This window comes from Gavia stellata, chromosome 18, assembly GCF_030936135.1.
Source record: "Gavia stellata isolate bGavSte3 chromosome 18, bGavSte3.hap2, whole genome shotgun sequence".
Classification (NCBI taxonomy): Eukaryota; Metazoa; Chordata; class Aves; order Gaviiformes; family Gaviidae; genus Gavia; species Gavia stellata.
In genome coordinates this window covers 10,934,237-10,960,282 of record NC_082611.1, presented here as the reverse complement: position 1 = coordinate 10,960,282, position 26,046 = coordinate 10,934,237, and the positions used below count along the sequence as shown (strand labels likewise).

The window sequence follows — 26,046 nt, the reverse complement described above, 5'->3', positions numbered from 1 at the left end:
AAAAATTGAAAAAAGGAAACATGGAGAATGAGTGAGAGTTTCTCCCTGATGTATAGCAGAGGAGTTTTGCACTGAGTCCCTGAAAGATGAACTTTTAATTAAAAGGTATTGCCAAAGATGAGCCTTAATTTAGAGGACTTGCCAAAATGTAACTGTATACTGGATGTTTTGCAAGTCTGTGAGGATCCCTGGTGTGTCGGGAGGCGTCCGTGCCTGCTTCATGTTGCTGGGATGAGTCAACAGTGTTTATTTTGTATTTCCCAAAGGAAACGCAGCCAGTGTGGATGAACAAACTGGATTTGTCATGGTCTAGATGGAGCAGCCTGCTTGGGCTTGAAGGAAAATGTGAGTCGTCTTAAGCAGTAAACCACTTACCGCCTTGAAGTGTGGGGTGGGTTTTTTTTGTTGGGATTTTCTTGGGCTTTTTTTACATTTCCTCTCAAAGCAAGTATTTGTATTATGAGCTTCCAAAGAATCTCTGGCAGGGGGCAATAAATAAAATTCAGGAAAAAAGAAGGCTTTAGGAGTAATGAAGTTAATGTATTCCTTTAACATAGCAGTAACTTTCAGTGAGTCAGCAGCAGTAAGTGCCTGTGTCTATCCTAAGTCTGCTTCCCAGATCCCTAGTGCAACTCTGGTGATGAACAACCGCTTACCTTTAACATGCATGGCATTTTCACAGGCAAAACATGTTTCTCTGCATCCTTCCAAATTTCTCCATGCTGTTGTGGATCACTGTTCTATTACACCTACTTTCCAGCTGATAAGTTGTTGCTGTTTTCCACCCTGTATTTACCATCCAGCTTTAATTTGTATCTTACAAAGCAAAGTTCTGAGTCCAAAATAGAATTTTGTGGGGGTTTTTTTTGTGATTGCAAGAAAATGCCTTTTTAAATAAGATTGCTGTTTCTATTTTATGTATTAATCTGTGTTTTAAAAGGTGCTGTTATAACAACGGTTTGTGAAATCTGCATTCAGTGACTTTCTGGTACTCTGAGATCTTGGTTCTGTATCTTTTTGCAGTTTGGGCTTGTGTCAGTTACGGTTTTTCTCCTCCACAACAAATATTTTGAATCTATTACATTTTGCTTCTGAACTCTTCTGCTTCCCCTCACATTAATTATTTACTCTGCATTTTGACTGCACTTTGGTTTACGTCTTCATTGTTGTTGCTTAGAGTTTCTAAGGGAAAGAGATGGAATTAATTGGAAGGGAACTAATGTGAGGTGCAGATCCAAGTATCTTTATTTGATGAGAAACATCATTAACCTGATCCATGATTGGTACAGGAACAGTTTGATGCTGAAAAAGAATTATTATATTGAAGTAACTGGAAGTTTGAATCCTGAATGTGTAACTTAAGTTTTGTTAGTCTTATAGCATAGAATAGTATCTGGAGAAAAACACGTGTGGGTAAAAATTTATTTTTCTTGACCCTCATCACTTCGTGCTTATTTGCTGTCTTCTTGTTTGGAACAATCCCTGCATATGATCTCTATATCCTAAATAATTTTCTACTGTATTATTTCAACTATTAAGCTTATATTCTATTATCACACACAGAATATGTGTAAAAGTGTAAGCTCTTAGAGATTGTATTATCTATTTAGCATTTTTTCTGGTTTACTATTTTATTAATAGTGCTATTAAAAAAGAAAAGCACTTCCAACAGCTTCAGGATCGCTTGTACTAATTGTCAGAGCTATTATCATTTATATGCATGGCAGAGCAGCCAGCAGAAAAAAAGTATTCCTTACAGCTGAGGGGCAGTAGGATAACAGACGTTGGAGACTGTGATGTAACTTTTTCAGCAGGAGTCGTAGTGAGCATTGAGACATCAAAAAACAACCCACCGTGGTATTTAATATGATTTTAAGATGAATGTAGAGAGTGCACAAAACAAGACAGAAATATTCTTAATAAGGGGACTCAGACTTCAACATTTAGCTGTTCTCTTGCAATACTATAAAGATTTTAACATGGTATGAACTAAAGTATGGGTTAAACTGACGCAGACTTGCATAGCTTCCAACACGCAATTTGTTTGGTTTGATCTTTCTGTGATGATTCTGCTCAGTTCATCAAGGCGTACATGACCTCGGTGTGGGCTGAACTCTGCTGTTGCTGCTCCTTGACCTGACACCCTGGGAGTGAGAGAGCCAGGGGGACATCCAGAAATGCCCGAGTCGGACGGGCAGTCTGGCCACAGCCAGCCACCAGCACAGCTCTGAAACTGCAGCAAAGGCGTGCAGGTGAGTGAAGAAGAAATCTGTGATACGGTTTTTGTATGTGTGGTGCTTGCATTTTAGTTATACATTAGACAAATGAGATCTGTCTCTCTTCTAACAACTTTGTCCGTTACTGTAATAGCTGTGGATGCAAAAGAACATTTTAAATTGAGGTTCTTTATGTAACTTGTGTGATTAAAGCTTTCAGATATCACTGCAGGGTAGTATGTAACCACCCTGCTCTTTCCTGCAGCGTATGATGCCATTCCTACATATGCTCCATCCATACTCCAGCTGGTCTGTTCTAGTACATTAATCTGTCATCTTAGCATGGATGTCTGTGGGTTTAACCGATGCATTTTAAATAGGATGTGAAGAGCGCGCAGTGAGACACAACCACACCCAACCACAGGGGCTGTGCAGTTATTTCAACTAGTAGATATTTTGGTGCAAACTTGGTTGTGGATGAAGTTATTTTGGTTCAGTTCATGCTAGTCAATTTGAACTAGTTCAGGGCTTTGAAACCAGTTCAGCTGGTTCACGCTGAAAAGTGAAATACTCGAAGGTTAGCCCAGGCTTTCACTGTGGCCTTCCCCGAGGGCGGTGCCTTGGCTCTGTCCCGCGGGGCCCGGGTGTCGGCAGGGCCCTGCGGTGCCCCTCCACGGGGGCTGCGCGGCGTCCCTGTGCCCAGGGGCCGGAGCGATGTCACGGGCAGGGGCGTGTCGTGATGCCCGCTGGTGGCTCTGGTTGAGCCCGGCGGGCAGGTGCGGTGTGTGGGACCCGGAGGGCTGCTGGGGGCAGCCGGCACGGGCAGGGAGGCGAGGCGGAGGTGCGGCGGGGCGGCAGTGCTTCCGCCCCGGTTACGCTGCCGGGGGCGCGGGGGGCTTCTGTGTTGAACAAAGGCACGCGCTGGGCTCTGGCCGAGCTCGCAGCCTCCTGGGCCCGTCCTCCGCCCCGCACGGGGGCGCGGGCCACCGCCTGTGCGGGGGCAGCGGGCGCCCCGCGGAACGCCACCACCGCCGCCGGGGCAGCCTGGGGCGCGCCGCGCCGCCTGCCCCCGCCTTCGCCGAGGCGGGGCTGCGCAGCGCGGGCGGCAGCGCCGCCGGGGCTCGGCATCCCCGTGACCGCGGAGCCAATCAGGGCGCCGTGCTGGCGCTGCCGGCACGTCTCCGCCCGCCGCCGCCCGGGCACGGAGAGGTGCGGAGGGGGAAGCGCAACGCTGTTGCGGTCGCCCGCGGTCGCCTTGCCGCGCCCCATGGGGATCGAGAGCTTCTGCAGCGCGGGCCCCTACGAGCCCTTCTGGGTGAGCGGCGGGATGGGGCTGCGGGGTCTCGGCTCGGCGGCGGCTGCCGGTGTCGGCGCTGAGGGATGGCGGGAAGCCGGGTGGGACGGAGATGGTCGCGGGCCGCCGGTCCCGGGCGGAGCCCGAGGGGGCCGTGCCCGGCGGCGGGAGAGCGGGAGCCTCCTGTCCCGGCGCTCACCTTGGGCAGAGCGCGGGCGTCTGCGGCGCGCCCCGGCCGTGCGCCAGCCTCGCTGGCCGCGGCGGCGTGCGTGCGGGAGCACCGGCGCGAAGCGGCCGCGGGCTCGGTGGAGGAGCAGGGCCGTGGCCGCGGGCTCGCTGGTCTCCGGCGGGGTGCGATGTCCCCCCGCCCGGGGCGCAGAGCGGGAGCTGGCGTGCCTCGTGTGCGAGGTTTCCGTCACGGAAATGCTTGGAGGGGCGAACTGGTGTGTGAGTGCTTGCCTGGGAGACGGGAAACGGGTTCCCGAGTGACCGGAGCAGTCTCTGCTTACCGCGTTTGGCCGCTCGTCTGCGTTACTCGGGGCTGTGCGGGTAGTAACAATAAAGGTGACTGACTGCTGCCATCGTACTCAAGAGTGGTGTGCTGTCGTGTGAAGGAGGCCGAAGATACGCTTTCTGCAGGCTAGCAGCTGTAGCGTATGTTTGCATAGCAATATTTTCGCTTCCTTAATGAAGAGTGGTGAGCGCAGCCCACTGTGGGTGAACTGAAAACCAGCTATGCGATGGTGAGTGATGTGGAAATGTTGCAGTGTGGGTCTTGCTCTGCTGAAACACGGGGCTCTTCTGTAGAGGTACGCAGGTGCTGGCAGCAGTGAGGCCCGTGGGAGGGCAGGTGGGTACTGAAAATCCTTCTAAGGAGGAAACAGGTTGTATGGAGAAGGAGGTTGTGTGGAGGAAGGGAGGAGAGAGCTGGAAGTTAAAAAGAAAAAAAAAGGTGGGGTGAGAGCTACTGAAGACAACATAGGGGTAAGAAGGAAACGTGGATTTTCTTAAACTGTTCAAAGAACTTGTCATGTATTCATCAGATATTTGCCAAATAGTATTGAGCTAATGAGCTGCCTTACTAATAAAAAAAAAAAACAAAATTGGATGTCTCAACAAATGCCATTGTACTATTTGTCTCAAGAACCATTAAGATATTACTCAGCAGATATTTTAAAAATCATTAAGACTTTAAGATATTTAGCTTTTCCAACTGATCAAAAGCGACTCTGTTAACCTGCTTTTGCATTGCTTATGTTCATGTCTTTTTTCAGCTAATTTTCAGGTTTCTCAGAACTGGCTAAATTATGAGTTGTCATCAAACATATTTTTTTCCTCTCCTAGAATGAGACATTTTATTTGAAGAGCTTTTGAAAATACATGTTTCAGAATTCAGTGTATGGAAAAACTGACTTTAGAGAGTAGTAGTTTTGTGAAAAAGAGTTGCCGGTTCTTTGAACTGTGGAATTGAAACATCAGGTAGAAGCAAGAACTACACTTAGGACGTTGGAAACAACTAGTTTATATAGGATTTCTGATGACAGATTCTTTTATTATGAAAATACTTACAATTCTTGAATATACTACAGCCATTTCTGATATTTGTGGTGTGTCATAACTACTCCATACATTTTTTTCACTAGTTGCACTGGTTCCCAAGAATATAAATGGTTTTGTGATTTGTCATTCTTCTCCAAATCACGTGGAGTCTGCCTTTCATTTCTTCCAGCTAAAGAGCTTGTGGGTGTGGTTTTTTGATTTCTGGATTCTTCTAATCCAGCAAAAGAACAGTTGTGCATTCCAGTTGGTGTAAGATGTATCTGGAGAAATCTTCTTCCTTGCTGAACTTGTCCTCATAAACAACACTATGTATCCACTTTGTTGTTGCATTGTTCCCAGTAGCGGAGAGGGTAGTAATGCTAGTTTTGGTGCTTATGGATACTCTGGCTGCTTCATTTTCTGGTATTTCCATTGTTGCTACTATTTGAAGCTGAAGTTGTAATGGATTTTCAGAAAATGCCGATGCATATGCAGTGTTTCACTGGGCTCCTAGCTGTCACCTGTGTGTGCGTGCTACTGTTCTTCCTGTGTTGTAGACTGCATTCTTCCGCTTCTCAGAGCTGGTTGATAGCTAGATAGTGGGGGCATGTGTTATTGCATTCTTGTGGTGAACTATGTGGCCGCATCAGCTGTTTTGGTTGGTGCTGAAGCCTTGCTAGTGGAGCAGCGGGATTTCCTAGTACTGGCAAACTCAGCTTCAAGGAAGAGATGTGTTTTCTGTCAAGGGTGGTGCTGAGTTTGGGACAACTCAGTTTTAAATTGTGGGGGAGACTGGAGGTTGAAAGGACCTAATGGACCCTTAAAGACTGTATGCTAATCTTCTTAGGCTTTGCTGGTCAGGATTTTTCTTGTTTGCACACCCAAAGAATGTTATTGTTGAAAGTTCTTGTCTGAGAATTAAACAGATTGGTTTTATTTAGTACTTACTGTGAAAGGTCAACAGCCCAAGCAAGTTTGCTGTCGTCGTCTTAATTCTTTTTTTTTTTTTTCCTTTCTTTTTCTCTCCTCACTGTTTAACCTATCTCTGTGCTCCCACTCAGCATATTAACTTCACTGCAATCAGATTTGCTTACAGAAGTTAACTGTTTCTTGCTTCCTTTGAACCAGACTTCCTTTTTGGAAGGGTACTGTTTCATCCTTGCTTTGTCTGGCATCACTGAGTATCTCAGAATGAGTATCCCATCCATAATATGAAGAAAGGTATAGCTGTGTAAGATGAAGCTACTATTTACTAATAGCTGTTGATGACAATAAAAGCTTTAAAAAACCCTAGTGGGCTAGGGGTAATATTTTGCACTGCTTGCATTTCAGTTCAGTGACTCTAAGAGCCCGTTTAAACTGGAAAACTTTTTTGTGAATTGACATGCTGAAATAGCTTTGCTTGGAGTATCACCAGTGTATGAGTGCAGTCTACCTTGCTTCAATACCAGTATGCAAAAAAAAAAAAAAAGTAAAGTGGAGTGAGGAACTCTGATTCTAGGTAAGCAGGGTAAGTGTCGAGGCAGATGTAGAACTTACTGTACACTTTGGGCTGCTGACCTAGCTGTCTGGATATACGCACACTCGCACAATTGGTGGTCTTGGTGCAGTTACGTTTTGCATAGTCTGCTGCTTTTCCTTTCTTTTGAATAAAATTTTGGGGTCATTTCAGTTTTTCAGAGCTTGTAAACTATGCAGTATCGCATTTAGAGAAGTCTTTTCATGTTTGAAATTGCTAAAGGAAGAGGTTAAGAGTTTTTGTAACACTTTTGAGTTTTCAAGGCTGACCTTCAATAGGGCTTTTACGAAAAAGAAGTAGGAGATACAAAAGAAAAAGTGAGTTCAAACTAAGCAGTTCCTTACAGTCCTTCCCCAAGTGTTCTGCCAGGTTTTACAGGAAGTCTCGGTTATTCATTCAATATGCTTGTAAGTCAAATAGAATCTGAAACTGTTGAGGTTCTTGCTTATACGTAAGGCAGTGTGAGAGAAATGGCTTATATTTATGTAAGTTCCTATCATGTCCTTCACAGGCAAAGACATTGTGTTTTTTATAATTAATTTAGATAAAGTTAACTTTAATTCTTCTTTATCTCAGTGGGAACTTAATAGAATTTTTTTCCACGTTCTTCTAGTTGGGCTTTTGGTTGTTGAGGAAGGATTGAAAGCAAGTAATTCCATTCACTTCTAGGAGAAAAGTAAGTTTTCATCTCCTCTGTTTTGTTTTGAAAACTGGAGTCCTGTAATGATTCAAGCTGTGTCTGCCTGCATAAACCCAGGCCTGTTTCTTTCCTGTAGGTGGAGAAGGCTTTTATGGAGCCTTTTATTTGTCAGTAAAGAAACTGCATCCAAAGGCTATTCTAGGTTTAGCACTTCTTCATATGGAACCAAACTACAGGAGATAAACAGAATGGATGAGAAAAGGTTAGGCAAAGCCTCGTACACAAAATCGAGGGACCAGCTTGGTGGGATTGGGCTCTGTTTCCCTTGCTGTTGTAGAGAGTTCTGCCTGAGGCTTTCAGGTGTGTTTTGTCTGCCTTAATAAATGTATTTTCATGAGTGTTTGTCCAAAGGCATTATGCTTTGTTTTTCCAAAGGCATTATGCTTTGTATTAGGGTTGACGTTGTAGCTAGGGGAGATCCACCAGCCTCTCTCAGCTGGTTGCAGACATGTTAGGATCTCTAAGAATATAATGTGGCTTGATGGGATTTTATTAAGAAAAAAAAAATAATATTCTTTAATTCATTATAATGATTACCTGATATTTGTGAAGTGATTTTGTGTGAGGTAAACAGCTGCTAGGCTTATATTGTTCATGAGGACACTGGGACACTAATAGTTTTCCTGAAATAGACTTCTTAAGGAAACCCAGACTTTTTGTGTAAGGAGTAATTTAATATTCTGAAGTTCTGTGGCTTATGCTTTCATGCATTAGATAAGCAGAAAATCAGCATGTCTTTTGGAACCCTGCAGCTTTTTGCACTGTAAAATGTCTTTAGTGCTATTTTGGTGTGTTTGTGGCAGAGCTAGGGGGGATGTTTGAGGTGCTGTGGGAGCTGTGCTGAGCGGGCTTGATAAAAGTGATGAGTTTAGGCTCTTTCTTTTGTTGTAAAGGTATCAAGTTTATGAAGGCATTTGTGACCAGCTAGATATTAAGAGTTTGAAAGAGTATGCAGATCAGAAAACTACTTACATTTTCTGACATAGGAAGGCCATATGTGGACAGCATTTGGAACAGAGGAGGAGCAGCAGCAGAGTGTTGAACTGAAAAACCTTTACACAAGACATTACCTTTATTATAATTAACAGCTGATTGCCAGATTCTCGTGGCTTGGTTGTCGCTGGGGTTTTTTTAGTGATGAACGCCAGAGGCTTGTCAGCTTTCTCTCATGTAGACCTGTAAAACATTTTTGTTGGTCATGTGAACAAGGGTTGAAATCAGCATACAAATTAAGCTTATATTAGAAATTAAACTTACCTCTCTCTATTCAGAGTAGATCAGTTTAGGGGAAATACAGGAAAATGAAGCCTGATATTCTGTTGTTGATGGGGATTTCCTTAACAGATGACCTGTCATTTTACAGCTGTCAGTTCAAGGTTGCTCAGAAAAGTTAAATGAGGGAAAAAAAAAACACCCCAAAACCCAGCAAAACACCTGAATAACTTGTGCTGTTCCATGCAATTACAGTGCAGTTTACATTGAAACACTGTGCTATACTGGGACTAAGTGAAGGTTAACCCGGGTTGCACTGGAGTCATTCTGGGTCACATCTCTAAAAAGCCTACTGCCGGGTACTGACCTTTTACTTACTTTTAATAGAGTCAGAATTCCGTGCATTACTGTTTTCTCACTGTTTGCATCTGTGATAGCTTCGGATACAGTTTATCCCAACTTAAGCTGTTATCTTAGTCCCTTTGTAAGATTATTACCCAGGTGTGTTCAAACTTCTCACTGTGGTTTGAACTTGATATACAGGCTGTTGCATTATTAAGCAAAAGTCCTGGTTTTGGTGCAAAAAGGAAATGAGAGGAGGAATCTTTTTCCTGTATCCTTTTAAGTAACAGTGATTTCAGTGAAAAGCTTTACAGAAGGGTAAACGCCATCCTTTTGATTCTGAAACTGTGAATGGTAAATACTTTGTTGTCATGTGGCCAAATGTTGTCTCACGGTACTTGCAGACATTGCAGCCTACAGAAAATGTTACGTCTGTAGAAAGAGGTGAAACATTTTAGTTTTGCAGGTGCTGACGTAATCTGTCATATGTTTCCCTGACACAAAAAAATAGCCATAGTTCAGTGGCTTTTAGCTTCTTGGATTACAAAGATCAGCTCTTACAAATTCCACAGCTGCAGGTGCTCCTCTGGCGACTTGTTAACACCAGCTTCTTATTTTAGGCTAAAGGGAACCAAAGGCAAAACATGCTTTTTTCTTGTCATTTTACACACAGTTTCAGCTGATGTCTATAACAAAGGATTTCAACTCTTTGTAAACATTAGGAAATACCAGTGTTTGGGTTTTGGACAAGGAGGTGCAGACACTTGATTTAGATTCAGGACCAGGTATTGGAAGGTAGAGACTTTTCCTTGGCTGTGTTGAGTCAAATCTGCATTATGTAAGTCATTACTGTTGAGAACTTAGTCTTGCTAAAACCATTTCTAATAAAAAACATTATGATAAATTAAGGTTATTTCCCTGTCACTAGAAACACTTATTGATATTTTCCCCCCTAAATATTCTTTATAGAAATGATTTAAAAATTTTAGGACCCCTGTTTATTATGTGATGACTTGGTTTTTTTTTTAACATTCCTCCTCTTGCTCTAACAATCTTGTCTTGTGATAATGTTAAGAGACTGTAAGAGTAAAGCTTAGATTTCAGACTTACTTTGAAATAAAGGAAGAAGAAGGGGCATAGTCTCTTCCTCTATCTGAGTTCTCGATCTGAACGTGGTGTTTTGGGAGGCTGCAGTAGAAGGCTTGCTTGTGAATGATTTAAGGCTTTTTATTCAGACACAAGACTTGCACGTCAAAATCTTAATTGGAGACCTGTATTTTTCGAACTTTTGCTAAACTGTTACTTGTTCCTTGCTTCCCTGACTACTACGAGCATTTTAACCAATGAACTTTAGATTTAATACCAGTAGTTTTGTTCCATTTATGGTTTTATGAGGAGAAGTGTCACATCACTGTTTGGTGGACACCCCTCTCCCCACCCAAGACTCTAGTATCAAGTAAGAGGAGAAGATCCTCAATTGCATGGTAGGTTTAGTTCTCCTGTAGTAATAGAAACCCCTGGGCCCCAAACTATGATTTTTCTGTGGGTGAACGTGATCTCTATGAGAGTTGGAGATCTGAATCTAATTCCTACATCCCAATGTGGTAATTACCATTAATGTTTCTTATTTCACCTTTGTGGCAATAGAAGAACAAAAAGGCAGAAACTTACTGATCTGATTGGGCTGTTATTGGCCCAATTAGAAGAAATGTCTGAGAACTTGTGGGGATATGAGCACCTATACTCAGATGTGACCATGAAGGGAAGTCCTGAAGTCTCTTGTCAAATCAACAGTCTGGCACACTATATTCATTTGTTCCACTACTTGTGGTAAGTGGTGTAGTTCTGTGCAGGAACACAATTCCGTTATTTCTCCTTGCAGAAGTAGTTTTTGGAGTCTGTGGAGGTCTGGGAATGAGATCAAGTATTTGGTTGTGTGGCTTTTACTATTTAGTAGAATCCTGGTTTTGTTGTTCTAAAAATAATTAAAAAAAAAAAAATCACTCCTGGCTGTTTTTCATTAAGCATAGGAAGTAGCTGTTCGAAAGATATTATTGTAAAATCTGTGTGAGTATTTTAATTTTTCTTCTGCTTCGTGTTTGCAGAGTACACCCTTAGATGATAAAATAAACCAGTAAAGCATTAATTTCATGTAGTTAGTATAGTTCTTCAAAGGAAGTGGCTGTGTATTGAAAGCTTTGTTTAAAGGCAGCATGAGCTGACTTTTGTGTGCATCACAGCAAAGGTACCATTTTACTTGTACATTCTGCACTAACTTCACTTGCAAGAACAATAACTACATTGTGTCATAGGAGAGATCCATGCATTTTGGGTAACTTCCTGTTTATTAACAAAAAAAAGCTAGAGGAAATAAATGTCAACTAAGGTGGAAAGGTATGTTTGTCCTTGTATATTATGCTACTTCATCTGGAATTGATTCTAGAGCCATTGGATCCTTCAATGCAAGTAGTACTTTTTCCAAAATAATTTCAATATAATATGCATAGTATTTTTAAAGGACTTATAAACATGTAAATAGGAAGTTTGTGATGGTTGCTTGTAGTGTCATGCACCTCATCCAGTGCCTTGTTTGCCACTGTTAGGGATGTTGTTACTGTCTGCTGCTTGTTTTTGAGTATTGCTGAGCAGACAGGAGAGCTGCAGGTGTGGGTGTTTCTGCTGCTTTTTGTGGGAGTTCTGGAGTATATTTCTTGTGTGAATATCTGTTGCTTCTTTTATCAACCTGTCACCTCTTGTGATTTAGTCTGAACAGTAAGCACAACAGGGCAAATGTTATGCTGGTAAAGATTGTGTGTGATTGTGCTTGTTGTAGGCTCTATTCTAAATATGCTTTTAGAGAAACGGTGAGCTTCCTTCCGCACAAGTTTAATGATCTGACTCCAAAATGTGAATGACAGAATAAAGATGCTATATTTACAGTGTTTTGAGAACATTATTTCAGTCTTTCTTCAAAATTTCTAAAGCTAAATTGAATAAAACTTACTTGGCAAGCTGAATAACTTCAGAGAGCTCTTTTAAGTTCATCACTTGAAAATGGACCTCCTAACCTACTGCAAAATCTGGATAATTTTGTAGTTCTTTGTTTTCCTTAATTCTCAGTGTGGTCAACGTTGTCACTGTTCTTACTATTGGTTTTGATGGAGAATGGTGGTATCGGGGACTTTTAAAGCAAGGTCAGAGTTCCTTTAAAGCAGCCTTAAAGGGAGAAGTCCTTTTCTGTATCCCCCCCACCCTGCGTTGTTCACTGATGGTAGTAGCTCTTCTGAGGCTGTAGGCTCACCTAGATCAGGCAAATCTCTCTGGCGAGAGGCAGGCAGGAAATTTGCTATCCTAGATAGTGTAGGCTAAAGGCTGATGGCCTTGCAGCATCTGAGGGAGAATGGTTGAGTCAGCTGATGGGTTTATAGGTGCTACACTGGGTAATTTCTTAATATGGTATCATCTAGAGCTGCCAGATTCTGAGACTTCCTATTTCGATGAGAAAGTGGTGATACTATTATAATGAAAGTTGTCAGCTGCAATTACAGTGTTAGTGCCTGAGAGTGCTAATTACTTGCATTCTACTAAATGTAAGCATTGCATTAAACAAAAAATGGTTTTTACTGTTAGGAAAATAAGATTGAGAAACCATACCTTGGTATCAAAAAGGAGGTGGTTCTTCTGTGGGTGATTATCGAAGTAGTGGGTACACACCGATGTCAGTGTCAAACGCCATTTGAAGGAGCAAGTGTTGACCGTGATATTAAGATTCCAATGGGGTTTTGTAATTTCATTTTTTACGTAAGTGTGTGGTAATGTTTAAGTAATTTTTCCATTATAGCTGGTTCATGCAGGTGGATTTAACAGTGTGGTTGGCAGCCTGCATCTCTAGCACACTTGCGCACAGCAGGGGTGAAACAGAGATTTTGGTCTCTCCATCTCTGCCAGTGAGAATTTTAAAATGTGCTGTGGGTCAAGCAGGGTTATTGATGTGAGAACAGGCATCCGCTGGCTGCTCACTTAACAGCCTTTCCTGGCTGCCAGGAGAGAGGCAGCCAGCCACAAGGTCCCGTACAGTGTCAAATACTGTTACTCCTCAGATTAGGCACACTGGAGGCATACAGCTTCTCTGTAGTCTTCTTTCCCTCAGCAGAGGCAGAATAACTGGTCTTTTGTGTTGCAACTTTGTCTTACAGTCCTACTGCTAATGTTTTTATCTTGCCTGTTCCTGAAATTTTAGATGGGAATTAATACAGTTCTTCATTTTCCTAGGGTTTATGCGCTGTTAAATAAGTGGTTTACCTGTGAATATATCCACATGATTCTGGGGAATGCCAGCCATTTTTGTGCCCTTGGAGATAGAGGGTTTCACTTCAAATGTGATAGGAAGCCTTTTTGTGCCATAAGAGAAAACATGCTATTGGGCACAGAAAATGTGGACTGGTATTTTTTTCAGCCATAGTGCTGGTGAGGGAAATGAAAACTGAGAAATAGGTCAGATAAATTTAAAAATACCCATTTGCTATTCTGGGAAACTTTAAAATTGTCCAGGGATTTTAAAAGGAAAAAAAAAACCAACATGAAACTATTTAATAGCTGAGATGTGGTTCTCCTGGACTAGACTAAAACTAAGCCAACAGCAGATCTCTTCTCTCCCAACATCCACCAAGAAAGGAACAAGGATCACAACTGATTCTTCTCCTGTGGGTCCCTGCAGTCATAGCTTAAATTAAAGGCTGCTTCCTCGTTATAAAATCTAATAGCTATAGACCTAACCCCTTTTTTCCTCCTCCTTTATGGTAGGAGGCTCCTAGTTTGTGTAGGCTTTCAATGGGTACTTGGATCTCTGTCGTTTGATGTGCTTTTGCAAAGAAGAAGGGTTAGCTGATCAGTCAGAGTGAAAATTGTTATTAATCTTTTGAGATGTGAAAATGGGGCAACTTAGTGCTTATTAGAAATAGTGTTTCTAAAACTTAAGTCAGAAAAAATGTCATTAATTTTCTAATTAATGTCTGTTAAATACAAGGTCTGCTTCAGTGAATGTTTCTGCATCGATCCATATAGAATTTTGGTTTGTGCTAGAAGAAAATAAAACTCTGAAACTGGGTTTATATAAAGCAAAGGAGAAGCATGCACTTTAAACTGGAAGAACTAGTCTAGACTTGTGTAACTGAACATTGTGATTTGAATATGAATACATGTTGGTTTCATGATGAGAGTGGCATGTTTTCCAGACACGATTGAACCTCTTAAAGCTGCGGTGTCCTCCATGCAGAACTTAGGGTATGCCTTTTTTTTGTAATAGATTGAGTTCCTCTTGACTTTGCCCACTGAGGGCATTAACATCTCAGTTCAGACTGGGAGCCTGCTTCTGATGTGACCTCCTGGTAGTTCCCTGTCTTGCTTGTTGGCTCACTCAAGAGTGGTCCAAGTGCCTTGTGGACAGGCGTTAACTGGGAAACATGCTCCAGTGGCTGATGGACAGTCTGGTCAGTCTGCAGGGGAGCCTGCAACTCGTCTCATGTGAACCTGAGTGAAAGGCATCTTGTGAGGACACTGGGTGCTCAGCAGCAAGTAGTGGGTCTACGCCTCTATTCCTGTCTGTGCTACTGCCTTGTGTAGACATAGCCTGAGAGAACTGCATCTAGGGAATCAGCAGGAAAAAACATCACTATGTCTCTCTCTTCATGCATGCTTTCCTCACCTTTTGTCATCTGAAATGAATGTAAAATGGAAGGGGCTTCTGCACCTCACCTGTGTGTAGCCATTTCTCTTGTACAGAGAAGAATAGTGTACTTAAGCTAAGCAAACTGCTGTTTGATATGAACAGTCTCTGGATAAAATCCTGGAAAAATGTGAAAGAAGACACACTGATGTTGCTGTAGCTGTGAAGTTCTAGCAGTAATCTTACCCCGAACTGCCGATTTGTCCTGACTTTCTGTTCTTAACCCTCTTGCCTTTCATGAAGAAACACCTTCAGATAACATGCAAATATCAAAGTCAAATGAAAGATTGCACATGTTTTTAGAATATCCTCCAGCCAATATGAATAGCAGTCATGCATATAGCACTTCTTTCTTTTATTTAGCCACATGGCAGTGACATGTGCATTACCTTCTCTGTCCTTTCTGGTAATTGCCTGATTCATTTTACAGCAAGCATTTAAAAACACTGAGAAAGGAGATAATAACTTTTCTAAGCAGTGTGTAGATTTCCAAGAATTTACTCAATAAAATGATGTCAGTGCTCTTGTTTGTTTGTTGTAAGGCTGATTACATCCTGTCAATTTACTTGTATAATCATATTAACTGTCTTAATTTGTGAATTGTAAACTGTTCTGCAGAGTCATGAGACTTTTTCTTGGCTGTTGTGCTGGAGTGGAGCAGCTGGGACTTAGAAAGCCAAAAACATTTGTGCGGTGGCTAAATGTAAGCATGACTCAGCTGAAATTTCTGATGTTATGCAGCCAGGGAATTTAATAAGCATGGGGCTTGCCCACAGCGTCTCATAGCCACTGCCTTGTCATGAGCAATTTACGTGACCCCTATGCAGATACACTAAAATATAATTGGGCATTTTTATACTCTACCAGCGTTAATTTCCTTGAATTGGCTGTATTAAGTTCAAAGATTTTTTTTAATTTGTCAGTTTTAAAAAAAAAAAAATTAAGTGAGAATACTTTTTAGAATGCTGTGGAATTAGAGGAGAAAAGTAACAGCTATGTGTCCTGTGCATACAGTCTGTTGTATCTAAGTGAGAATTCTGACAAATTGAGATTCTGACAAATTCAGAGGGAAGTGGGGAAGGAAAATACTTTTGTTAATACATTTCCAAAGGAAGTTATTTTTTTGTAAACAACAAAACACCTTAATAGGAAATGGTCCAATTTAAGGGGAAACTTGCTCTATGGTAAAATAATGTCTGGTAAGCCTCAAGTTGAAATTTTTGCAAGTTATATCTTCCATTTCTCTTTAGATCTATTTTCCTCTTTTTGTAATTGTGTTTGAAACTGTTTAATCCGTGGAAGATGGGCGCAAATAAGGATCACAGTGTGGCGATTCTGAGCAGTGGGATTTGTTTCCAGCTTTGATGTTGGAATAGGGGGGCAGGCACTAGAGCTCCTTTTGGTTCTGTTTCCTAATCTCTAAAATGTGGGTAATGGCACTTATTTCTGTGACCAGCTCAGACTTTTATAGAGGAGAAGGATTACTGACTGCCATTATGTCCCAGTAGTGGTACTGGTATTCTGTGCAGTTGTAAGCTGTGCAACCGTCTGAAAAAATGCTTTGCAACTGAAAATGACGCTATAGTTAACAAGCCTTTGGGCATGGGCCTGCTGCTCTTGGCTGTGTGGCTTTTAAACAGAAGCCTGTGAGCTACGCTTTGGCTCTTGAATATTGCAGCCCTTCAGCAGCGATATCTCTGTATTGCATCAGTCTGTTGGAGAGTCAGAAATACACAGCATTTGAGAGGAAGTGTTCTTTGTGATAATTTTATAGCAAAGTCAGTAATTTTAAGGTAAATTTTCCTGCAAGAGATTTCCCTAACTGAAGCCAATCATAAATATGGTATGAAAGTTCATTTTACTAAATAGCCTGTCATTGTAAATAGTCCTTGTAGCAGTAATGGAAGTGGTGATCACATTTTTATTACTGTAAGTGTTGGTTTTGGTTTGATTATTGTATGGTGGTTTATCTTGGGTTTGAGAATCATGTTGAGAGATATAGGAAAACTTTGGATTATATTGATTTACATTTTCCTGTTGTTCAGTAGGAAATGGGCTGCAAGGGAGAGCCTCTTTTACTTAGTTCTATGCCCTGTTGTTATGAATTACCAGAAAGTCTCAACTGGGTTTCCCACAGCCAGCTTGGGAACTATGAGACTACTTTACAAACAGCAAAGTGATGTTGTCCTGTGCTGTTCACCTTTATTGTGTGCCAGATAATGTTCCCCCACCGAAATTCGGGAATGCGGTGTATCTGGGTATTTATACATACACGCACAGTGGTTATAATGGGAGATAGCTAGCATTATCACATTATTTTTCTGCAATGATAGTGTGAAAATCCTTGATTATTCATGGAATGGTTTGGGTTGGAAGGGACCTTAAAGGTCATCTAGTTCCAACCCCCCTGCCATGGGCAGGGACACCTTCCACTAGACCAGGTTGCTCAAAGCCCCGTCCCACCTGGCCCTGAACACTTCCAGGGTTGGGGCATCCACAACTTCTCTGGGAAACCTGTTCCAGTGCCTCACCACCCTCGTGGTGAAGAATTTCTCCCTAACATCTAATCTAAATCTACTCTCTTTCAGCTTAAAGCCATCACCCCTTGTCCTATCACTACAGGCCCTTGTAAAAAGTCCCTCTCCAGCTTCCTTGTAGGCCCCTTCAGGTACTGGAAGGCTGCTATAAGGTCTCCCCGGAGCCTTCTCTTCTCCAGACTGAACAACCCCAACTCTCTCAGCCTGTCTTCATAGGAGAGGTGCTCCAGCCCTCTGATCATCTTCGTGGCCCTCCTCTGGACTCGCTCCAACGGGTCCATGTCCTTCTTATGTTGGGGGCCCCAGAGCTGAACGCAGTACTCCAGGTGGGGTCTCACGAGAGTGGAGTAGAGGGGGAGGTGTCACTCGACCTGCTGGTAGTGCTTCTTTTGATGCAGCCCAGCATACGGTTGGCTTTCTGGGCTGCAGGCGTGCACTGCCAGCTCATGTTGAGCTTCTCGTCAGCCAACACCCCCAAGTCTTTAATACTGTTAAAGACCCTGATAAGGACTGTTAAAGATTGCAGTATTACATTTGAGTGAGTTATGTGTTATGGTAGCTGTGTATAACCAACAAAAGTGACAGTAATGTCATCTTGTGAAGCTTTAAAACTTCGGAGCTACAAAAAGTGCAATAAAATTAGATACATCACAGAATGGAGCTAGCTTAATACAAGTATAAATGAGTACACAAGAAGAGATACAGAATAAAGCAGATAGTGGTTATTTCTTTTTTTAAATACTGAAGTTCTGTGTTTGCTTTTTCTTTAACTTGATCTGTTTTCTCTCCCCAGGATTGGAATCTGACATGGCACACAGAAAATCCAGACTTCACCCAATGCTTTCAGAACACAGTCCTGGTCTGGATTCCTTGCATTTACCTATGGGTCTGCTTCCCAGTGTACTTCCTTTACCTTCGTTGTCATGACAGGGGATACATACAAATGTCAAACCTCAACAAAGCCAAAACGGTATGTAACTTTTTAAAATCAGAGTTTACTAAGCTTATGTGGAAGTTGGAATCTATTTTCAGCTATGTTTTAGCACACTGTTTTTGTTGAGCATCAATCTTGGCCTGCATGCACACTTCAGCTGTAGCTTACTTGTTGTACTTGTGTTTGATTTCCAAGCCTTATGTGTTTCCATTGCCCTTTTATGAGTAGGCTTTCTGAAATTTACTCTGACATAGCAAAAAAGCATGCAAATCCTTTGTAAGATCAGTTGGAGAAGGCTATTTTAAGGCAACTCAATCTCGAGGCCTTTATTTCAATAATAAAAAGTTTTTATCCTGTCAGCTTCTTAAGTTACACAGGATAGATTTCTAGAGCTGCTGCAGGTGTTCTGTTCCACTTCTACTGTGAAACAGGTACTTAATGTTTTCTTATTTTTTTTTTCCCCCTGTAGAATAAGTGAAAGTTTTAAGAAGGACTGTAATAGCATGGTGTACTGGAGAGTTTTTGGCTCTGCAATCTGTTATTCAGGGGTCAGATTCACCAGCTTTCCGCTTCATAGTATGGTGAATTGTATGGTACTAAAAATTAGTAAACTTTTTTCTTCTAGTGGGCATCCAATAGGTAAAGCCAAATTACTCTTCTTTTGTGCATTTTGTAGAATTGCCCAAAAGAGATGATCCAATTATGACTCCTCTTCTACTAACACATAACATCTAGTGTTCATGTATATATTGTGTTGCCTAATCTGTGTGAACTGATGTATGAAATACACTTTTGTATTGCAGGCTTTGGGCTTAATACTGTGGATAGTCTGCTGGGCAGACCTTTTCTACTCTTTCTGGGAAAGAAGTCAAAATATTTTTCGAGCTCCATTTTTTCTCGTTAGGCCTACAGTATTGGGTATAACAATGGTAAGTTCTTCTGTTATGGCCTTTGTTCATGCAAAGCCTTAAGCAATAACATGAATCTTAATATTATTCAGTGTTGTAGTTCTTTAAGCTACAATATTTATGTACAGACTTAATCTGCAGTTGAACTGTAAAATACTGACTCCAAAATGTCTGCTTTCTTTTAATAAAAAAAATAGGAAAAAAACCCCAGCCCAGCTGTGTGCTGACATGCAACGCACTGAGCACAAGCCAGTGCTAGTTGTCTTGCCTTATTTTGGTAGGCTTGAGCTACCATTCATTTAATAGCTTGACTCAAGCATGGGGTGGAGGAATCAAGTCGAGAGAACTGATTAAACCTAGATAATACAAATAATACTGAATTTGGTTAAAGAGTGTCGAAGGCATTGCATTATTAAGTATCTTATTACAAACTCTCTTGCATATAACATTCTTTAGTACATGTTTTCTTTATTACATTTGATGGCACGGTGGAAAGTCTTAAATGCCACGAGGCACATAAGTGTCCCCAGCTAACTCTTTCTGCCTAGATGCGCAAGTATTGTCTACTTTCACACCAGCATCTCTGCAGCCTATATTTCAAGGAAAATGCTTTGCTATTCATTTATTGTCAGTTGCCTTACATTTATCACAGACTCAGAATGGTAATGATTAAACATGATACTCAAGGGAGGGATGGGATGGGAAGGGACACAACCACTCCAACAGCAATAACAACAACAAAAAAACCCAACAGCCCTGAAACATACTGACAGATGCAAGAGCTGTTAAATAGTTTGTGGTCATTTAATAATGCAATTGTCAAGCTTTTGTCAGGCTGATTGAAAATGCATGTTGCAGCAGCCAAGTGAGATGACTAAGTTGTACCAGCTTCCTAAAGGACTCTGAAAACACACAAAATACAGAAATAGAGCAGTATTTGGTCAGTGTTTGGCATTGCGGCTTGTATGGAAAGAAATCTTTTTATTTTAAAAAGAATTAATCAGGAAATACTTGGAAAGGGTATAATGTCACTGTAATTGCATGTTGATTTGTGATGTAGAACCAGAAAAGTAAATAAATAAAGACTGGCAGCTTTTGACAGTGCTTTTGTGTATGTGGTAGTTTACTTATATGTAATACATATTCCTTTTCCCTTTTTTCGTCCACTTTTTGTCTTTACTGCTCCAGAGAATTTCCTATTTAAACGTATTTTTGAATTACACTTAAAATCTCTGGGTGTTAGAATGTCTGGGAGATACTGGATTTGAAATAAGCACACTTTAACACAGTACCTTGTATATGTGTATAACGTGTTGTAAAACTTAAAGCTTAGGAATCTATTTTTATCTTATTTGTCCACAGTTGCTTGCCACATTTTTAATACAATATGAAAGAATAAAAGGAGTCCAGTCTTCAGGTGTAATGATGATTTTCTGGCTCATCTCATTGTCATGTGCCACAGTGGTTTTTAGATCCAAAATAATACATGCCTTAAATATGGTAAGTGATTGCTAGCCTCGTTTAGTTGAAAATAATCCCAAATGCTGCAGTAATAGAGTAGTTACTTGCTAATTATGCCAGTCAAGTCAGTTAATGATCCATTCAGCATACATTGATTCCTTGGGTTATAAAAGCAAAACAAGCAAGACTTAATGGCTCTTGTTTTGAAATGCTAGTGAGATTCAGTGATCTTAACTGTAGCAACAGTTACCAAGAAAATTCTGCTAGCTGTTCCAGAGAGGGGATGTGTCTGCTTGAGTACAATAAAAGTGTATAATCTTTGATACGAAACTGTTCTGGGAGTTTACATCGTCTTCCTGTTGATTATACAGTGGATTTCCTGAAACACTTGGTTTGATGTGAATGTGGTCTCACCTGCTGAGACAAAAATGAAAGTGTACAAGTGACATGTTTTTATGACAGTCTGCTTTATAGTAAGGCCACCTCAAATATCAGATTAATTGTGGAGCTGCCTGAAAATGGCATGTCACTTTTATTTCTTGAAACCTTTAAGCCATGTTGTGAATTTTGAGAACTTTCAGCCAACTTTTGTCTTTAGCTGTTGGGAGTGGGATTTTGGTGGTGGGTATGTGGGGGCGTGTGTCTCCATCTGTCCCTGTGCTTTGATTTCTGTGGATTATGCTTTATGTATCAGTCCCAGTCTAAAAAATGGAAGAACTTCTGGAATTTGAGCACAGTGCAACAAACTGTAATCTAAATTCTGCTTCTCTAATTCTTATCTTCGGTGTGCATACTAATTAACAAATTTGCTTTGAAAACTCCTTATTACCCAGTGCATAAATGCCTGGCTCCTATGAAGAATACCTTGACTTCAAATTGGAGCATGCTGTGTTGCTACAAATGGTGTCTTCAGGAGAACTGTACTGAAGAAGTTCATGCTTGTGTGTTTATGGCAGTGATTGATTAAAAATAAATATCTTTCATCTCCCGCCCCCTCTCTTTACCTTCTCTTTACCAAAATAGACATTGACTTTAATTTGCATGGGGGTGGGTAGTGTAACATTTACGTAGTTTGCAGAATTTACAGTAAGGAGCTCTTTTATGTTTAGTGGTAACGTGTTGTTTTAAAGAAACTCCTCCAGCCTTCTAATTGGAATATTACCTTCCTTTGTAGGGTGCTGAAGTGGATGCATTTCGTTATGTCACCTTCTGCATCTACTTCATCCTGTTGTTTGTACAGCTCATCCTGTGTTGTTTTCCAGAACGACCACCTTTGTTTTCTGAAACAGTAAATGATCCTGTAAGTGTTCAGTCTATACTGAGTGCTGAGTATCATACATGCAATATTCTGTACAATGAGTTATAGGGCCATAGTCTCCCAGATGCCAAATAATTCAGATCTTGTTGACTTGTTTGCAATAGAGTGTTCTTTCTGATCTTTAGTTGGTGATGCAGAAGATGAAGCCCATAACATGCAAAACAGGGTGGGCTGTATTTAAGAGCAAAAATACCGTGTCAGTCATTCCTGAATAGCATTCCTGAAGGTTAAGTCATATGTATTTATATTGAGTAGTGCTTCTGGCAACTGATGGGAAGTAATTGATTTGAAATGCTGTCCTCCTAGTCATACGATACTGCTCAGTAGGCAGTAACTCAATAAGGATCTGTATTCCCTTCCTGTTGAAGGTGGGGAAGAATCTACACCTGGAAAACTTGTGAATCTGGATAGATGCATTTAATTTCCATATTTACCTCCCTTGTGTCAAGCAAAAATTTAACCAGCTCAATTGCAAGACCAGTTAACGTTAGAGTTTAGTCTGGATGTAGAAATTTAATTTTATCTAAACATGATATTTCTTGCATGTGTTCTTAATTATATATGCTAGCTATGTGGCATGGATATAAAGTGACCCAAGGGATGCTGGATCATTATCCTGCTTGCTTAGCCCCAAGCTAGACCTTCTGAGTCACAGCAGAGTGATACCTGTCACTGCCTGGAGTTTGGATGTGCTAAGTTTAGAAACCTCATTTCTGTATATTTTTATAAGGCATAATTCTGGCTTGATGGATGTTAGGTGTCACTGGCTGACGCAGGAAGGTGTGAAATGTGTGAGGGGGGAAATAAATGTTGCCTTTGTAACTGTGGAAGAGGTCTGTAACCAGTGGCACTTACTGAATTCCAGTTACCTTCTCTGTCTGTATCCAGTGTGCCAGTGGTGCTCTGCATTAGCACTGGCAGACAGTCTGCGTGTATACCTGGAGGGAAGAGTAGACTGCTGAGTCTTTGGATCCTCTTCATCTTTGGGTTCTTTTAATCTCATTCCGGGATGAAATGTATTTGACAGGATATGGATTTATGGAAACCTTCTTTTCTGCTTTAATCATGGTTACAATAATTACAAGGTGTTTTGAGACCACAGTGGTTTGTTTTTGTGTTCTGAGTATTTCTAGGACTGTCCTTAGGAAATAGGGCAGACTTCAAATTTTAACCTGTTTTTCATGAGTGGTGTTTGTTATGATGGGGAAAAGAACAAAGCAAGTCATGTTAGTCAGTCTTAAATTCTGCTTTATTCCTTTCTGCCAAGAATTTCCAAACCAGAAATGTTTGTAAGTCTTGAGTAGAATCTTATTATATGTTTACTTAAGTGATGTAGATGCTGATATATATAGAAGTCAAACAATCTGTTTTGTCGCTTGTTTTTGCCTTGTTTACATTACATAAGTCCAGAGTTGTTACAACTTGTTGTCTTCATTCTATCTGGTGTGAATGTCAGTAGGACTAACAGTGCTTTGTGTGATAACTATTTAATTTTATCGAAAATAATACTATTTTAACAGTGATTTAGTATGTTTCAATGTTTTAAACTTCTGCTTTATGCAAATGAAGTCCAGTTTTTGGTAGTAAAAGATCTAGTGAATTTAGAGTTTCCACCTGCAAGTAGATTTTAAAAAAGTATAAAGGAAAAAAGTGATACAGCATTTTATGTACAGTTCAGAATATTTTCAGATTTTGTTGAAGTTGAAAGTATTCCCTGTATTTGCTGAAGTAGAAATCTGTCTGTCAGGAGCATTGGCATGGCTGAAGGCTGAAAGTACTGCCCCGTGCCTGCATTTTTTTATTAACTTCTCGGAGTTTAAAAACTTTTATTTATTCATTAAGCGATGGCGTTGGATTTGCTTGCAATCATTTTGTTGCAAGTGTTTAAATACTTTGTAAACGTGGAACTCTTATCCTCTTTCAAAAAAACCCTCTGTTTCATACATGCTCTTATTGTTCCCTACAAAGTTGCAAAAAAAAGTTGTTGCGTGAAGAGGAAATGCAGGAGTCTCTTTCACGTAGCTTGATTTATGACACGCTTCAATAGAGGTTAGCGGAGAAGCCAGGTTCCACAAACATGAGTTGAAAAATGCAGATCTTGGAAGCACTTGGCTGTTTTAATTGCAGTACTCTAATGATGTTTGGTGACTTCTGTAGATGGAAATACCCGAGTTGCTCCAATTATAGTTGATGATAAAAACCTAGTGGTTTGTGTGCCAAAGGAGTGGCTGATTTTAGCATGCTTTAGATGCTGTTCAGAGCAGTGAAAGAGAGAAGAGAGAAATCTGCGATGGAATTCTGCAAGTAAATCACCTTTAGTGCCTTTGAAATTCTTCCAGCCTTCCTTTCTGCTGTTTTAATCCAACCAGATTAGGAGAGAATGGTAACCTGAAGAGTAGTTAAAACGGACAGCCATTGTGCTGGATGTAGAACACGAGCTAGCTGCATACACCTTTATGGATACTTAAGTTTCCCATGCTTATTGATGAATGCAATGCAGGGTTTTCAGGGGTTGTTTTGGGTTGCTTTTATGGAGTTTACACATTTCTTTTTGTTCCTGCATCTGTTTTGATGGAGTCACAGCACTTAACTGCTAGAACAGTAGAACTGAATTCTTCATTTATGACTAACTCTACCCAATTGACATATTTATGCTCTCATATGGTAGCCTGCCGTGCACTGATATAGGTAGGCACTGATGACGTCTTGAGAGCCTGTCTGGTCTGCACTGTCTTATAAAATTTCCTCAACTATTTGTTGTGTTGTTGATACAGAGCACTGCTTTTCCTGTGTCCCAGTGGTCTGGTGTGCTGACAGCCCTGAAGCTGTGCCTCTGTTTTCTGAACAAGCTCTCAACAGCATAAATGATAAGTTTAGTAATGTGAAAAAAATACTATAAACAAAAGGAATTTCAAAAGCATCTTTTCTGCTTGGTTTGTTTCTTTTGGCCCTGTATCAATCACTTTGTATGTGGACTGATTTCTTTTTCTCTCTTTAGAATCCATGTCCAGAGTTCAGTGCTTCTTTCCTCTCCAGAATCACGTTCTGGTGGATCACTGGGTAAGATCAAGATGATGCATAAAGCACCAGTTAAAGTTAGATGACCTTTTAGGATCCTGCTTTCAAAGTTAAATTAGCAATAATCATGCAATAATAATTTTGGTTTGTTTGGTTGTTTGTTTTGTAGCTAGATTAAATTGATTTTTTCCCCCCGAATTTGATTAATCTTTTTTACTTCCTTTGTAGGGTCTTTCTAATTTTAAATTTTGCCAGTATTTATTTAGTATGTTTGCTGAAAGAATATAATTAAAAAAATTGCTTTGGGAAATGTAAGAAGATTATCTGTTGTATTTAGAAACTAAGGCATTCAAAACTGTTAGCTCTTTTTGTCCAATAGGTTCTTTTTTTTTCATTAACTTAGCTTTAGTTATACTGTATGATTTGATCATAACGCATGCTCTTGTGAGTTAAAACACAGAAACATGTAAAATAGTATTGGTGTATAGTTGTGGTTGGTACTTGGCCAGAGTTCCAACAGAGAGTTAGATGAAAGGAATTGCTTTGTAAAATTAAAGGCTAATAAAGATTTTGAAACTTGGTAGGCATGGGAATAGTAATGGCCTGGCTGATTTTCAAGTGAGATCACGTCATCATTTCTTTTATTTTCCCTGAAATTTGAATTCAGTGGCATATCCAGGATCCTTAGATATTTTGGTGTCTAATTCTCACAGTAAAGACAGGAGGATGTATGTTTTAGCATCTGGACCTGTGTTGCTACAGGTACTAACTCTTGCATGCATTTTTGTGAAGAGCTGGCTCTGTTTTGGGGCTGGATGTAAGGGCTACTGTCTTATGGCATATATATACACACATGCATACACATGTCTAGTGTACTTAAATATATAGTGCTGATTCTTTCTAATACAGGTTGATGGTTCAGGGTTATCGGAGACCTTTGGAAGCCAAGGATTTGTGGTCATTAAATAAAGAGGACAAATCGGAGGAGATAGTGCCAGGTTTGGCTAGAAATTGGGCAAAAGAGTGGGCAAAGACCAAGAGGTAAGTTCAGTTATCCTGGCTGGCAGCTCTTCCAAGATGTAGAGGTTTTACTCAGCCTCTGCTTTGAGGTGTTTGTCATCTGTTATCAAGCCTGCTTTTGTAAGGGCCAAATGGCAGCTCTGAATTTGTCCTCAAGTGCATACAGGGCAGGAACCAAGTAGAGTGTTGTGTGCCATCTTTATGAAGAGCTGCATCAAGTTTCCTTTAGTCTTTCACGATCCAAAGCTGATTATTGTTACTTTTGATGTGTGTTTTTTCCCTGGGGACGGAATGTTTTTACAC

At 40.7% G+C, this 26,046-nt stretch overlaps 1 protein-coding gene across 1 annotated transcript in view; it reads left to right on the top strand.

Moving 5' to 3' along the window:
* The first annotated feature begins 3,483 nt into the window (after positions 1 to 3,483).
* LOC104250332 (multidrug resistance-associated protein 1) overlaps positions 3,484 to 26,046 on the top strand; it is a 36,546-nt gene continuing 13,983 nt past the window's right edge. Inside the window, exons 1-4 of the mRNA XM_059826603.1 lie at positions 3,484 to 3,957; positions 21,562 to 21,687; positions 24,704 to 24,765; positions 25,633 to 25,764. Of these exons, the coding sequence (XP_059682586.1) occupies positions 3,484 to 3,957; positions 21,562 to 21,687; positions 24,704 to 24,765; positions 25,633 to 25,764 (794 nt within the window). The remainder of the gene's footprint in view (positions 3,958 to 21,561; positions 21,688 to 24,703; positions 24,766 to 25,632; positions 25,765 to 26,046) is intronic.